The sequence below is a fragment of the Sorex araneus genome, chromosome 2, assembly GCF_027595985.1.
Source record: "Sorex araneus isolate mSorAra2 chromosome 2, mSorAra2.pri, whole genome shotgun sequence".
In the NCBI taxonomy this organism is placed as follows: Eukaryota; Metazoa; Chordata; class Mammalia; order Eulipotyphla; family Soricidae; genus Sorex; species Sorex araneus.
This window is the reverse complement of record NC_073303.1, coordinates 209,030,014-209,046,554: the sequence shown is the minus strand read 5'-3', so window position 1 is coordinate 209,046,554 and position 16,541 is coordinate 209,030,014. Positions and strand designations below refer to the sequence as shown.

General features: G+C 53.3%; 1 protein-coding gene across 1 annotated transcript in view; it reads left to right on the top strand.

Annotated features, from left to right (window-relative positions):
* The window catches only part of MYO5C (myosin VC), a 99,786-nt gene that overhangs the window by 12,181 nt on the left and 71,064 nt on the right, over positions 1–16,541 (top strand). Inside the window, exons 4-8 of the mRNA XM_055124553.1 lie at positions 944–1,088; positions 5,261–5,417; positions 8,510–8,653; positions 10,569–10,650; positions 13,220–13,327. Of these exons, the coding sequence (XP_054980528.1) occupies positions 944–1,088; positions 5,261–5,417; positions 8,510–8,653; positions 10,569–10,650; positions 13,220–13,327 (636 nt within the window). The remainder of the gene's footprint in view (positions 1–943; positions 1,089–5,260; positions 5,418–8,509; positions 8,654–10,568; positions 10,651–13,219; positions 13,328–16,541) is intronic.

Genomic DNA, 16,541 nt, shown 5'->3' with positions numbered 1-16,541 from the left:
ACTTGTATTTGAATTTCTCATCAGATTTCATATATCTGTTGCTAATTTGGGACAATGATATTATTGTTGTATTTACATTAGGAATTGCGAAGTCTCGGGGCTGTTACACAGTACTGTGTGTGGGCAGGGCGTGTACATACCACGCACCCCACCTGGGTTAGGTCCCGGCTCCACGTGGTCCCCAGGTCACTGGAGAGGCCCCGGGGTCTCCTGAGCTCCCTTAGGAGCCCCTGTGCCCTGCACACAGTTTTTTCTTTTTAACGTCCTAGTTTTGGGCTGGAGCGATAGCACAGCGGTTGGGCGTTCGCCTTTCATGCGGCCGGCCCGAGTTCGATTCCTCCGACCCTCCCAGAGAGCCCGGCAAGCTACCGAGAGTATCTCGCCCGAGCGGCAGAGCCTGGCAAGCTACCCGTGCGTATTGGATATGCCAAAAACAGTAACAATAAGTCTCTCAATGAGAGATGTTACTGGTGCCCGCTCGAACAAATCGATGAGCAACGGGATGACAGTGAATGTCTTAGTTTTAGGATGGGCTGGAGGGATAGCACAGTGGGTAGGAGTTTGCCTTGCATGCAGCTGACCCGGGTTCAATTCCTCCGCCCCTCTCGGAGAGCCCAGCAAGCTACCGAGAGTATCCCGCCCGCACGGCAGAGCCTGGCAAGCTCCCCGTGGCATATTGGATATGCCAAAAAAATTAACAAGAAGTCTCACAATGGGGACGTTACTGGTGCCCGCTCGAGCAAATCGATGAGCAGCGGGATGACAGTGACAGTGACAGTTTTAGGACATCCTCATCCGTCATCTCCCCTCATCTCAGCCCTTAGAGGAGCCCAGAAATTCAGGTGGGACAGGCAGGACGTGAGGCCAGGTGGCTGCCTGAAGTCACATGAGCCTGGCGGGAAGAGTGACCGAGTCCCGTGACTCCGTCTCGCTCTCGCCGCAGGAATCATCTTGGTGGCTCTGAACCCGTACAAGCAGCTGCCGATCTACGGAGACGCCATCATCCATGCTTACAGCGGGCAGAACATGGGCGACATGGACCCCCACATCTTTGCCGTGGCCGAGGAGGCCTACAAGCAGATGGCCAGGTAGCCTCCCGCCCCTCGCCCGTGCCGGGTCCTCACAGCTCATGACAGACACCCTGCCATGCTCGCATTAAAGTGCTCGCTGCAGGATGTGATTCCCTTCACGCACGTTATGGCACCTTCTCTGCCTTGGTGATGCCCCTGCTTCTCAGTCTGAGATGTGGACTCTCAGCTCTGTGCTCCCCAGAGAACAAGTGCTCTCTCTTGAACATATACCCTCCCCACTGTGTCTGTCTCTCTCTCTCTCCCTCACTCTGTCTCTCTCTCACTCGCTCTCTCTCTCTCTCTCTCTCTCTCTCACACACACACACATACACACACATGCACACACTCCATTATCTCTTTAAATAAAACTGTTGTGCTTCAAAAATAAAAAGAGGGGCTGGAGTGATAGCACAGCCGGGAGGGCGTTTGCCTTGCATGCGGCCGGCCCAGGTTCAATTCCCAGCATCCCATATGGTCCCCTGAGCACCGCCAGGAGTAATTCCTGAGTGCAGAGCCAGGAGTGACCCTTGTGCATCGCCAGGTGTGACCCCCCCCCAAAAAAAAAACAAAACAATAATAATAAATTGAAATAAAATACAAAGACTGCCGGGGGCTGTGAAGACAGCCCAGGGCCTGGAGCATGTGCATTACATGCGATACACCCAGGTTCGATCCCCAGCATGGCAAAATCGCCTGAGCACTGCCAAGAAGTAACAGTGACAGTAATGGTCCTCGTGGAAGGCCTGCCGGGCTGGAGGGGACGGGCCCGCCGCCCAGAACCCTGTGGGGTAGCGGCTTCCGCAGATGATGCTCCAGTGACCGGCTGTCGGCCGGTTTCTTGGCTCCTTGGAGGCAGTAGGGAATATGGGTGTCACAGTCGAGGACACAGCCCACGAAGAGGCTGAGTGCCAGGGGTGCACAGTCCACCGTGAGACGCTTGAGTGTTTCCACCAGCCCAGGGCTGTGGAATAAACGATAGCGGAGTCCAGGTGTCCGGTTAGGAGATTCGGGACTAGATGGGGTTGTGCCCCTGTTTCTTGGCGTGGCTTCGTGGCGTCTCTGTGTTTCAGGCTCCTGTGCAGTCCTGGGGCCCCAGAGTGTCCCTGGGGAAGATGTCAGGTAGTAATCGGAGGTGGCAGCCGGCAGGGCCACCTGCCCGGGGCTCTCCGACACATCAGGGCGGGGCTGGGATTTGGGTCAGATTTTTAGAGATACGTGTGTGACTCCTTTTCCCATAGCCATCCTCTCTGTATTCCAGTGCCCACGTCTGTAAAGAATGGAGGGGAAAGGCCCCTTCTTGGGAGACCATTCACGGTTTGCTAAATACATTTCACAGTTGTTGCAATACGGTTTGGCTAGGCGGTCTGAGGCTTATACACGCAAAAGAAATAATTTACGGAGGGTCACAAACTGTCTCTGGTGCTGTGCCCCGGAGCAGCCTGTTCAGCCCCTTTTATTAACTAGCTTAATGTCCTAACCAGCGACACTCAGCCACATGGGCAGAATACGGAACGAACTTAGTCAACTGAAACAGTATCAAAGTCAGGTACATAACAGGAAGCCTAGTCAGTTACAGTAACAGAAAAACAACTTTTACACCCACGCCTCCTAGGCCTGAGATTGTGAGATGTGGACTGTGTGTACACCAACACACACCTCCAAGTCTGAGTCCCTTTGCACAGGGGTCAAGGTACCACGCCGCCCCCGTTCCACGGCTTGACACCTGACACATCTGACCTGCTAATTGCCCCGTCCTGGTCCTGGGCTGGCCAGGGCCAGCTGAGCTGCAGAGTGTTTGCCCTGCACCTGTAAGGGCCAGGGTTTGACCCCCGGAGCCTCAGACACACACACGCCATCACCCGGGCCCAGCACACGGTCCTCCTCCTCGGCATCAGAGTCCTCGTCAGTGAACCGGATGCGCGGGAACCTGGTCCTCGGGGTAAGCCGGGGTGGCTGGGAGACGATGAGCAAGCAAACTTCTCGGCCACCGCGAAGTGGGCGACAGCCTGTGACCGGCATGGCGGGAGCTTTGGTGAAGCATCGGGAAACCCCCCGCCCGGGCTGAGAATCCTGTGCTCCCGCCAAGCGCCCTCCCGCCCCCGGCCCCAGTCTGAGACAGAGTGTCCCGGGGGTCCAGGTGCTCCTGGCTGACCAGGACCTACTCCGTGTCCGTGTCCCTGCCCCGGGCCCAGGGAGACTGGGACTCAGAGCGGCCGTGCTCAGGAGCGTGGGGGCAGCCCCAGCAGGGAGGGAAGGCGGCGCCTGCGGAGTCGCCAGTTCAGCTGTTAACTCGGGCTCCGCTGCAGCGAGTTTCTGTCCCTCCCTGGGGCCTGACCTGGCTCCTCGCTGGTCTCCAGAACGTTCCCAGGACAGAGTCCACTGAGAGGAGCCCGAGGGATGAGGCAGCAGGGCTGCTTAGGGCTCTGGCTGCCACGGGGAGACTCTCCTGGCAGGCCTGGCCGCCCCGCCGTGACCGCTGGCCTCTGGCAGCCTTGCTCACTCTCTCTCTCTCTCTCTCTCTCTCTCTCTCTCTCTCTCTCTCTCTCTCTCTCTCTCTCTCTCTCGCTCGCTCTCTCGCTCTCTCTCCTCTCTCTGTCTCTGTCTCTCTCTCTCCTTTGCTCGCTCTCTCCCCTCTCTCCTCTCCTTTCATTCTCCTCTCTCCTCTCTCCTCTCTCTGCTCTCTCCTCTCTCTCTCTCCTCTCTCTGTCTCTCTCTGTCTCTCTCATTTTAGGCATATGATTTGCAATAACAGATGCTGAAAACTTGTCGTGTATATCCCTTTACCTGCTTTCAACACTCAGTTCTTTTCCAGCGCGATCATTTCCAGCTGATCACTGTTGACCACTGTCATCCCGTTTCTCATTGATTTGTTCGAGTGGGCACCAGTAACGTCTCTCATTGAGAGACTTATTGTTACTGTTTTTGGCATATCCATTACGCACGGGTAGCTTGCGAGGCTCTGCCTCGTGGGCTCCATACTCTCGGTAGCTTGCCAGGCTCTCCGGGAGGGGCGGAGGAATCGAACTCGGGTTGACTGCATGAAAGGCAAAAGCCCAACCGCTGTGCTATTGCTCCAGCCCCATTTCCAACTAATCTTGTCATATTAGATCCTCCTTTATCTTTTTCTTTGGGGGGCAGATAACGGGGTGGGTGTGGTGGGAGGGATCCTCCTCTATCTTAACTACCCTCCATCTTCCACACCAGTGACCAACCACTGACCAGTCCTCCCGGCCCATTTTCTCCGGCCTTGGATATTAGTTTTCATACTTTTTTTTTAATGTCTCACAAATAAATGCAGCCATTCTATATCTGTTCCTCTCATTCTGACTTATTTCACTCAGCATAATACTCTCCAAGTCTATCCATTTATAGGCAGATTTTATGATCTAATTTTTCCTAACAGCTGTGTAGTAGTCCATTATGTAGATGTACCCTAGTTTCTTTATCCATTCGTCGTTCTCGGGCACTCAGGTTGTTTCCAGATTCTGGCTATGGTGCATAGTGCTGCAATAATATAAAAGTGCAGATGATATTTCTGCTATGTGTTTTTGGACCCCTAGGGCATATTCCCAGAATCGGTATTGCTGGATCCAATGGGAGCTCAGTTTCTGGTGTTTTGAGAAATGTCCATATTGTTTTCCAAAAAGGCTGGACCAGTTGCATTCCCACCAGCATAGAATGAGATGGACCATCTCCGTTGTGGATTTGTTTTTGTTCCCTTTCAATAGAATACATCCTCTCAAGGTTGACTTTTTTTTTTTTTTTGGCTTTTGGGTCACACCCAGCGATGCTCAGGGGTTACTCCTGGCTCTGCACTTAGGAATTACTCCTGGAGGTGCTCAGGGGACCATATGGGATGCTGGGAATCGAACTCGGGTCGGCCGCGTGCAAGGCAAACGCCCTCCCCACTGTGCTATCGCTCCAGCCCCTCAAGGTTGATTTTTGCACTGACTCCATAACTCCATGGACTTTTCTGACTTAATATTGTTTTGGGGGACCCTCTACACAGGGGCACAGAAGGACAACACAGTGTGTGTTCCGCATGACCACAGCACACAGGCTGGAAATTCACTGGCATGTTTGACAAGGTCCCCCTGGCCCTGGCTGGCCTGCAGGGCTCTCACCCGGTTGCCCCTGCCCTTGACTTGAGAGAGAGGATTCTGGGAAAACCCCTTCCTTACTTCCCGCAGGAATAACAGGAACCAGTCAATCATCGTGAGTGGGGAGTCGGGTGCTGGGAAGACCGTGTCCGCCCGCTACGCCATGCGGTACTTTGCCATGGTCAGTAGGTCGAGCACCAACGCCCACGTGGAGGAGAAGGTCCTGGCGTCCAACCCCGTCACGGAGGTATGTGCCCGGGTTTGTGGGGGGCGTTTGGCTAACAGCATGATGGGTGAGAAATCTCCGTGTGGCCTTCGCCCGATGTTCTTGCTCCCAGCCCCCCAAATCTCGGCTCTCCCTATGCCCAGAGAATGGTGGAGTCCAAATCACGGGGCTCTGGGGGACATGGGAGTGGGGTCTGGTTTCTGAAGCCGTCATTAGCCAGAGGGTGCCGGCACCCCACTCTGGGCTGGAGCTGCCCCCCATCACCTAAGCAACGAGACCCAGAGGGAGGCTCCAGGGAGCCAGCTTCCGAGAGCCCCCGGGAGGCGGCTTCGTGGAGTCCAGGTCGAGGGGCTCCCAGAAAGGTCTGGAAGTTTCTGGCCCTTCACCAGACATGGCGCTGTGGCTGTCTGCGCATAGGGGCCTTCGAGGCCAATCAGAGATCTGGACAGTCCCTGTTTCCTGGGTTCTGTGAACCCCAAGAGGGTGTGGAGGGAACCTCTGCCTCGAGGCCAGTTGGTCAGAAGCCTGGTGACCGCCTGGGCTGGGGACCGGCCTGCACCGGCCTGAACCCCTAACCCGAACAGTCCAGTGCTGGCTTCGTGGAGACCTCGCTGGCTCCTGAGAATCCCTGTTGGCGTGGAGAGACGGAACTGCGTCCTGCTGGACGGGCTGCAGAAACCCCCCACGTCCCTGCCTTGAGTGCCTGTGCCCGAGGGGAGTGGGCACCGGGAAGGACCCGGGGGTCTGTTCTTCGGGGGACCTGAGGGGCCTGGGGCAGCAGCAACTGCTTCCGAATGCCTCCCCACTGTGTGCCAGGGACTCCGTCTGGTGTCGGGATTCCCCGTGTCGGTGTCCCTCCTGGGCGAGTGTCTGCACCCTCACGCGTGTCGGCACACTGAGCACTGCCCACCAGCAGACTGAGCTTTCGAGAGCTGACCGTTAGATACTCAGGACTTTTTTTTTCCCCCAAATGGACAGTTAAATCTTTCACACTTTACGATCAGCCACATGGGAGTGTTTTCAGCTTACAAATGGGCAAACGCCATTTACGAAGCATCTCCCGTCCCTCCCCGAGAGCTGACTCCTCGTCGTATCACTATCAGAGGCTCGGGGAGGCTGGGCTGGCAGCACCTGGCATAGGAGCACTGCACTCGAGGGGCTGGAGAGGGAGCACAGCGGCTAAGGAGCTTGCCTGACATGCAGCCAAGCCAGGTTCAATAACCAGCACCCGCGAGGGTCCTCCAAGCCCTGCCAGGAGTGATCCCTGAGCACTGCCAGCTGAGCCCTGCTCTGAAAATATATATGTATATTGCATTAGAGGATGAAGGCACAGAGGAATGGCTCATGATAGGGCCCAGGGGCACAGTGCAGGTGAAGATGGGTCTGGAAGCACAGTGAGTGACTCAGTGAATAATTAAGACCATTGTGCAACTAGAGCACTTGTGTCTGTTTCTTCACGCCTGTCCAGGCCGTTCTTCCACTAGGAGGTCAGAGAAAAGAGTAAGCCCTCTGGCTCCCACCCTGGAAATCTCCACTGACAGAAACCTCGCTCGCAAGCCAAGGCACCCGTAGATCTAGCGAGCACCTGGGCCAGAGCAATGGGTAGGAGTTTTGCTGAGCACGTGGCCCACCTGGGTTCGATCCGCAGCACCCCCTAGGGTCCCCCAAGCACTACCAGGAGTGATTCCTGAGTGCAGAGCCAGGAGGGACCCCCCAAACAGAACAACAACAAAGTAGTAAGAGGCAGGTGCCAGTTACATTGAGCGCATGGCACATACATGTTGGAAGTATGTTGCTGGAACCCTGAGAGCCTGCGCGGGAGTGCAGGGGGGAAGCTCACCCAGAGGAGAGCCGTGGGGCTCAGCGACAGAAGGGGACAGTGCTGAGTGCAGGAGGGAGGGGAAGCAGAGTTTCTCCTGGTTTACTGCAAGGTTTGAAATAGCCGGTGGCAGTGGGTAAGGATAGAAATAAAGGCTGGGAGGAAGATGGCACTTTTCTTTTTTAAAATTTTTTTAATTTTATTGAATCACCATGAGATAGTTACAAGCTTTCATGTTTGGTGTTACATCTCACAATGATCAAACACCCATCCCTCCACCAGTGCACATTCCCCACCACCAATATCCCGGGTATACGCCCCCCTTACCACCTTCCCCCTGCCTCCATGGCAGACAATATTCCCCATACTCTCTCTCTGCTTTGGGGCATTATGGCTTGCAGCACAGACACTGAGAGGTCATCATGTTGGGTCCATTGTCTACTTTCGGCACACATCTCCCATCCCGACTGGTTCCTCCAGCCATCATTTGGAAGATGGCGCTTTCCATCGAGTGTCTGAGCTGCTCAGCCACGTATAAATTCAGGCACTTTCTCTCCTCTACTTGAGTCCTCCCGCCCTTGGGAGGCCTGTTTGTGTCACTTAATGGAGAAGAGATATTTGAAAGAATGAAAGATGTTTCTGGAGAGATGGCAGGGCCATGGGTCATCAGAACTGATGATGGCTTGGTTTTGGTCTGGGAACCACACGTGATGCTGCTTAAGAGCTACCCCCAGCCACTGGTGGAGGGATGGGTAAACAATCACTGTATGAGTGAAATGCAAACACAAAAGTTCATAAGTTTGTGGGGCTGGAGCAATAGCACAGCAGGGAGGGCGTTTGCCTTGCACGCGGTCGACCCGGGTTCGATTCCCAGCATCCCATAGGGTCCCCTGAGCACCGCCAGGAGTAATTCCTGAGTGTAGAGCCAGGAGTAACCCCTGTGCATCCCAGGTGTGACCCAAAAAAGAAAAAAAAAGTTCATAAGTTTGTAACTGTACATCACAGTGATTCTCTAATAAATTTTTTTTAAAAAAATTTAAAAAAAAGAGCTACACCCAGCCCTGTGCCTGCTGTGGGGCGGGGACCCGGAGCACCCCCCCCCATCTCCCCAGCACCAGACCCTTGTTCTCTCTGACTCCCAGCAAGTTTGAGGGGGCAAGTGGCGGGCTGAGGATGTGTCCGTCCTGTTGCCGTGATCCCGGTGCTTCTCTCTGTGGGTCAGTGCCCGGAAACTGCTCCCAGGACACGGCTGCCCCCAATACCTCTCACCATCCCCCCTCTGCCCCTCCCCCAGGCGGTGGGGAATGCCAAGACCACCCGCAATGACAACAGCAGTCGGTTTGGGAAGTACACGGAGATCAGCTTTGATGAGCGGAACCGGATCATCGGCGCCAACATGAGGACCTACCTCCTGGAGAAGTCCAGGGTCGTCTTTCAGGTCAGGGTGGAAACACGAGTGGGGGTCCCCTCCCGCCCCCGATGTTAGAGCATCCTTGGCTCCTTACAGGCCACTGGCATCGTGTGACCCAAACAGGGGTTTTCTGCCTTTCCTTTACAGTTTGGGCTTTGTGTTGTTGTTGTTGTTGTTGTTGTTTTTCCTGTCTCTTTCTTTCGTTTTTAAACCTGGGGCCCTCCTGGTGATGGTCCTGGGGCCCACAGTTACCCCAGGGCGAGCAGGACGGAGCCGACTGCCCAGGAGTCTGGATGTGCAGCCTCTGACTGGAAGGCCCAGCCTCCCTGATCTCCGTGGCCGCCTCTGTGCCCTGTTGGAGGGCAGGGGACCCTCCCCGGGGCGCGGGGGTCCTTGGTGGAATAGGCACCAAGGCCAAACCCCGTCATGCTGGGGCGTCAGACTCAGCCCTCGGGCGCACAAGGCTGAGCAGGTGCCACTACACTCCGCTTCCTTTTCCTTGGTTTGTGTCTTAAAAGCAAATTAGTTGATGGTGCAGAACCTAAGGGGTCGCTCGTTCCAGAGCACCCGAGGAGGCGGGCCGAGAGTTTCGCAGATGACGGGATCAGTGACGGTCCTGGCAGCACCGTGCTAGGGACCCCAGCGGCCCAACCCGAGTGTGTGGGCCCCGCCTCCAGGTGTCCTGAGGCAGGTCGTCGGGAAGCGCGGCAGTTGGTGAACAGGAAAGGAAGATGGGGACAGAACCGTTGTTGACAGGGAAAGGCACCAAAAGCAGAATCATACCGGATTACCAGTGGGGTTGGGTGCGAGAGATGGTTGATTTTTTTGATTCGAGACACTTAGGAAATTGTTAGTTCAAAAACTCAAGTTTAAAAAAAAAAACTCAAGTTTATCCTTCTAGAGGACTGGAGTGATAGCACAGCGGGTAGGGCGTTTGCCTTGCACTCGGCCAACCCGGGTTCGATTCCTCCGTCCCTCTCAGAGAGCCCTGCAAGCTACCGAGAGTATCCTGCCCGCACGGCAGAGCCTGGCAAGCTCCCCGTGGCATATTCGATATGCCAAAAACAGGAACAACAAGTCTCACCATGGAGACGTTACTGGTGCCCGCTCGAGCAAATCGATGAACAACGGGACGACAGTGCTACAGTTCTAGATTCTTCTAGAATATAAAAACTGAGGTGTGCTGGCGAGAGAGTTCACAGACTGAGTGCAGGTTGAGGGCGGGGGGCTGGAGTCAGATCCCCGGCACCTCACGCCCCTCCCCAAGCACCCTGGCTGTAGCCACCGGGCACTGCCAGGTGGGGACCATCGAACCAGAACAACAGAAACAACAGCCAGAGCAGGCAAAGTTGCTAGAATTTCCCCTTCAAGAATGGAAAGGAGGGGCTGGAGCGATAGCACAGCGGGGAGGGCGTTTGCCTTGCATGCAGCCGACCCGGGTTCAATTCCCAGCATCCCATAGGGTCCCACGAGCACTGCCAGGAGTAATTCCTGAGTGCATGAGCCAGGAGTAACCCCTGAGTATCACTGGGTATGACCCAAAAAGAAAAACGAAAAACAGAATGGAGAGGAACTGGAGCTGATGAGGAGCAAACTTAGGAGAAAAACGCGAGAGAGACATAGAAACAGAGACTCTCTGGAAAGGAAGAGAGGATAGAGAGAGCTTCTCAGCAAGTTCAAGGAGCCAGAATTACATCATTCCTGTGTTGCTGAATGTTTTCGTGGCATGACATTTCCTTTGGGGTTGTTACTTAGAATACGCTGCTAGGCCCCCAGCTCCCCCTCTAGAGAGAGGAAGGTCTGTCCGGGACCGGACGGACAGATGGGTCACGTGTCAGGGTGGGGGTCCGTGAGCGCAGGGTTCCCCGCCTTGCCCAGTCAGCAGGTCTCTGGGGCACCCCGCGTTTTCACTGGTGTGACTTGGGACTTCTCTCCATTTCAGTCGGAGAATGAGCGGAATTACCACATCTTCTACCAGCTTTGCGCATCTGCACAGCAGCCAGAATTCAGGCACCTGAAATTAGGTAAGTTGTTGGGGCTGGAGCGATAGCACAGAGGGGAGGGCATTTGCCTTTCACTCGGTCGACCCGAGTTCGATTCCCAACATCCCATATGATCTCCTGAGCACCACCAGGGGTAATTCCTGAGTGCAGAGCCAGGAGTGACCCCTGTGCATCGCTGGGTGTGACCCAAAAAGCAAAAAAAAAAAAAAAAAAAAAATAGGTAAGTGATGTACTGTGTGTGGTCGAGTCCCGCTTTGACAGAGGTGTCTAAGTTGTAGGTTAATTTGGTTTTATGAAAATTAAATCATGGAAATTATTTTCTGTGCTGGATCAATAGGGCTGGAGCGATAGCACAGCAGGTAGGGCATTTTCCTTGCACGTGGCTGACCCGGGTTCAATTCCTCTGCCCCTCTCAGAGAGCCCGGCAACCTACCGAGAGTATCCCACCAACATGGCAGAGCCTGGCAAGCTCCCCGTGGCGTATTGGATATGCCAAAAACAGTAACAACAAGTCTCACAATGGAGACGTTACTGGTGCCCGCTCGAGCAAATTGATGAACAACAGGACAACAATGCTACAGACAGTGCTACAGTGCTGAATCAACAGGATGTAGTAAACTCATCCTGGTTCTCAGTGTAATAAACCAATGGAATATTTTATTTTTTTTAAATAAAAAATTTTATTTTATTAAATCACCGTGTGGAAGATTACAATGCTTTCAGGCTTAGGTCTCAGTTATACAATGCTGAAACAACCATCCCTTCACCAGTGCCCATATACAACCACCAAAACAAACCCACACAGTACACCTCCCATCCCGCCTCCCCACCCCCTACCTTGTAACTGATAAGTTTCATTTTACATTCTATCTACTGTGAAGACAAATAAGGTCGCTACTTTAACACAAAGTCCAGGGAGATTTCTTTCAAGCAGGCTTGAAAACCCAATCTGTGGTCGTCTTAATATGGTGGACACCGCGCCCTTCATCCCCGGAGAGAAAGAGGCGAGAGAGAGAAATACCTTTCCCCTCCTGGGCGGGCACGGGGCCGAGGCTTAGTTCTCAGGCTGGAGACATTCTGCGAGGAGTTGCCCATGCCGAAAGAGGTTTTGCTGGGTCTGGATTCACGCTTGTGCAGCTGTGGAGAGGCCGCACACGCGTGCGGCCCCCAGGATCACATCTCGGCGGTGGGAACCAATGGAATATTTTAAAGTTTTAAAAAAGTTATGCTCTAAGGAAAATTGTTCTCTTCATTGACGTTTTTGGGGTTTGGAGGTGGAACCGATGGTCTGAGTGAGTAGAGACAGAGCAGGGGCTGGGGTGGTGCCAGGGCAAGGGAGACAGGAACCTCCGGCCCTAAGTTTTCTTCAAAGCTGAGCAGTTGTGGCATCCAGACAGAGCCCTCTCCAAGGCGGCACAGCCCCAGACCTTTCTCTTCATCTCAGCTGTCCCTCTGATGCGCGGCGGCTCCCTCGCTCCTGAGGTAGCACCGCTGTTGTCATTCGAACTTCCTGGGTGACCCAGAGTCATCCTCACAGTCGTAACTGACCCTGCTCCGGAGCTCACGTGTTGCTCAGGTGTCCGAGCGGGCACCGGGCACTGGGCACTGGGCGCCCTCAGCCCTCCTCGCCCGCCCTTTCACTGTTTACCAGGTGGGACTGTCCGAGTCGACGACTCGAGTGTGGGAATCAGGCGCACACCCTCCTGCGGGAGACGTAACTTACACGTGTGTAATCTGAATTTCTTTACTGGTTTTACCCTGTGGTTTCCTTGCTTTGTCTGCTATGGAGAACGTGACGTATCCATGAGCTGTACTGAGGGTTATTGCCTTTATTTTCAGATATTACATGGATAGCCAAGGCCATATCTTAATTATAGGTATGATGTAACAGGCATATGTACAAGGCATATAGATCCGCGTGTCTTAAAGTGTAAAGTCCACAGTCTGCAGTGAAGCTCGAGAATTCCATATGGGGGCTGGAGTGATAGCACAGCAGGGAGGGCGTTTGCCTTGCACGCAGCCGATCCGGGTTCGAATCCCAGCATCCCATATGGTCCCCTGAGCACTGCCAGGAGTAATTCCTGAGTGCATGAGCCAAGAGTAACTCCTGTGCATCGCTGGGTGTGACCAAAAAAGAAAAAAAAATTCCGTATTAAGCTGTTATTATAAGAACAGAATCCCCTTTGGAGGCAGACAAGGGCTTTGGAGTCAGACAAATCTGTCTATAAATTCTCTACTGTTAGCTGTGGGACCCTCAGCAAATCACTCCTTCTGTGTCTATAATGTAAGACTCCAAAAAAGAGAAAAACACGATGGAACAAAAGTAGGTGTGGTTTGTTTGTTGAGGGACCACACTCAGTGGTGCCCTGGGCCTATTCCTGGCCCTGTGCTCAGATCCAAAGTGATTTGAGAAACTCCAGTGGCCGCCCGTGGAGCCGGAGCTGGTGCTGGGGAGAAACCCTGCGTCCTCTCTGCACCCAGGAGCGTGCGCGTCACGTGGCCCCTGCGTTGATGAGCACCCCCTTCCCGCTGGCCTGCACGCCTCCAGGCTTGTGTGCCCCAGACCCGGCAGTCCTGTGTTTCGTTTCAGGACGCGCGGAAGAGTTCTACTACACGAGCATGGGAGGCAGCACGCACATTGAGGGCGTGGACGACAGAGCAGACATGGTCGAGACACAGAAGACCTTCGCACTCCTGGGTGAGTGACAGACCGCGTCTGGGACGTCCTCTGAAGGGATGTGCTCTGGGACCAGAGAGAGAGAGAGAGAGAGCACTGCAGGGAGGGCGTTGGCCTGCCCGCAGCGGACCTGGAGTCCCCAGCACCTAGAGAGTCCCCCAGGTTTTCCCCAGGAGTGTCCCTGAGCCAGGACTAAGCCCTGATCAGTGCAGGGGGTGTGAAGAATGAATGAATGAATGAATGAATGAATGAATGAATGAATGAATGAATAAGAGGGGTGTGTTCTCGGGATGATATTCCCTTCTCTGGTCTTTAGAGTAATGGGATGAGGGGATGCAGTGGCTCAAAGGGGACGATGCCTTCATCGCCCTTGGCCCCAGATATGAAGGAGTAGGAGAGAAATAGGTGGGGGGAGGGGAGAAGAGAGAGAGGATGAAGAGCAACCAGGCCCGTTCAGGGGAGTCGGGTACTAAGAAGGTGTTCAGGAATGACAGCGCCAAATCCCCAAGCCACAGGGTCAACAATGCTGAAATCAGAGACCCAGGTTTAACCACTAAACGTAGAAAGGTGCCCGTCAAGAGAGCAGACTGGGGGTGGGGAGGGGCAGGGGGAGGTGGAGTCAGGGATCACGGGAGGGAAGTTGACGCTGATGCTGCAATATCGTATGTCTAAAACTCAACTGCAAATAACTTTGCAAGTCACAGCGCTTTTAAAAAAACTTTTTTTACATAATCTTTTTAAGGGGTGTGTTCGGAAGGCACCTCATTTTCATTTGAGGATGAGCCAAGGTTCTGATGGGCTCATCCTAAAATTAAGGCCTGAGCCACTGTTTAAGACTAAGCATGTCCCTTAAAGATCTAGAAGTCACCCGAGTGCCCTGCGGGGTGACCCTGGTCAGGTGACCCGAGGGTGTGATGCCAGGTGAGATAAGTCAGGAGGAGAAAAACTCACAGTGCCAAATGTGGAATCTAAAGAAGCAAAGACACCAGCCAACAAAACTCCACAAAAGCGGATCCTTTGGGGGGAGGGGAGGGTCTGTCTGGGAGTTGGGCCACCCCTCACAGGGCTCGGGACTCACTCCTGCCTCTGTGCTCAGGGATCAAGCTGGTGGGTTTGTGGGGGGTTAAAGTGGATCAATTATTACATTGATAAATGAAAACTAGGATTTTTGTTGTAATTATAAGAAAGGAGATAGAGGGGCCGGAGTGATAGTACAGCGGGTAGGGCGTTTGCCTTGCACATGGCCAACCTGGGTTCAATTCCCGGCATCCCATCTGGTCCCCCAAACACTGCCAGGAGTAATTCCTAAGTGTAGAGCCAGGAGTAACCCCTGAGCATTGGCGGGTGTGACCCAAAGAGAAAAAAAAAAAGATAGGAGATAGAGATATTGAATTGTAATATTACACACCGGAAACCTATATAATTATATATGATGTAATCACGGGTACAAATACATCTCCACAATCAATGGTACTTCAATAGACATTTTTTAAAATAAATGTGTTGTTAATTTATAAATTAACAACTCACAAATATATGTGTTGTTAATTTATCATATAATTTATAATGATAAGAGTAGGAAGCTGGCGCTGGAGCAGTAGCACAGCATGGGGGGGGAGGGTGTGTACGCCCCAAACTCAGGTCCAGTCTCCGGCATCCCCAACGGTGCCCGGAGCATCACCAGGCGTAGTTCAAAAAAAAAAAAAAAAAAGGAAATAAAGAAAATGAAACTGATGATGATGATGAATAGTTGTCTAGTATATTTTCAATTCTTGTGCAGGTCTAAATTTTATATAATTCTAAAGTAAAAAAAATACAAGGAACTACCTTTTCCTTATTTTTCCCCTAATTTATTTAAAAACCGTTGTTTACAAAGTTTTTGGTGATCGCTTGATACAGGCCTTCAATATTCCAGCCCCACCCCCACCCCCACTGTCACCTTCCTTCCACCATTGTCCCCATTTCCCCAGTCACCCCCAAGCCTTCCCCGACAGGACCGCCATAATTTATTTTGTATTGCTTGTTACCATTAAATGCTAACTAATGAATTATTTATTTATTTTTTTTGCTTTTTGGGTCACACCCAGCGATGCTCAGGGGTTACTCCTGGCTCTGCACTCAGGAATTGCTCCTGGCAGTGCTTGGGGGACCATATGGGATGCCGGGGATGGAACCCAGGTCGGCCGCGTGCAAGGCAAATGCCCTACCCACTGTGCTATCGCTCCAGCCCCTAACTAATGAATTATTTAAAAAAAAAAAAAAGACTTCAGTAAAAGAAAGTTTGTGAAAAATTGTTATATCTCACCATGGGGTCATTGCCTGAGGGTTTGCTATGGTTGCTACTAGCTGAGTCTTCTGTGTTAATGTTCTTTGTCTGTTGAGCTTCGTTGGCTTCTACAGTACATTCCGTCCAGCCCGGTGTGCTCCTACTGGGAGGTCAGTATTGTAGAGTCCGAAGCTGGTGGGTGGCTGCAAAGGTGACTGGCACTCCCGAAAATCCAGGGAATTTATATTTTTTGTTTGTTTGTTTGTTTGTTTTGCTTTTTGGGTCACACCTGGCAATGCAAAGAAGTTTCTCTGGCTCATGCACTCAGTAATTACTCCTGGCGGTGCTTGGGGGACCATAGGGGATGCTGGGAATCGAACCCGGGTCGGCCGCATGCAAGGCAAACGCCCTACCCGCTGTGCTATCGCTCCAGCCCCAAATCCAGAGTATTTAGCTGGGCAGTGAGCTTACATGGCAGTGGTTATGGATGTAGGTATGGCTGTCGGGGCTTCTGGAAGTACGGGGTGGGCGGGGGGGGGGGGGGTTATCCTTTCCCCACCCCCACTCCAAGGAGGCCCCAGAGTTCTCAGTCCAAGTAAAACTGTGTACCTGAAACTTCTGCATCTCCGTGGAGCTCAGCCATGAAGTATCAGAGTCCAATCGTTGGCAGCAGCTTTTGGGATTTGACTGGGGCTTCCAGGGCCCTGGTGGGGTGGGAACTTGGCCCTCGCTGCTCCCCAGGGCACCCCAGAGTCTCAGCCAGGGGCTGGTGTACCTGAGAGGTGTTGCAGCTAATTGCTCTCTTCTGAGAGTGAATCGTGAGTGTGTAAAACTGGGCCAGCTCGGCTGACACGGTGGCGGGGTGTGGGTGCCAAGGAGCCATCTTAGCAAGTGGCTGAGCGTGGCTGGGGCCCGGGGACTCCAGCAAGGTGCATCCACGCACATTCCGTAAGTCTTTTGTTTATTTCC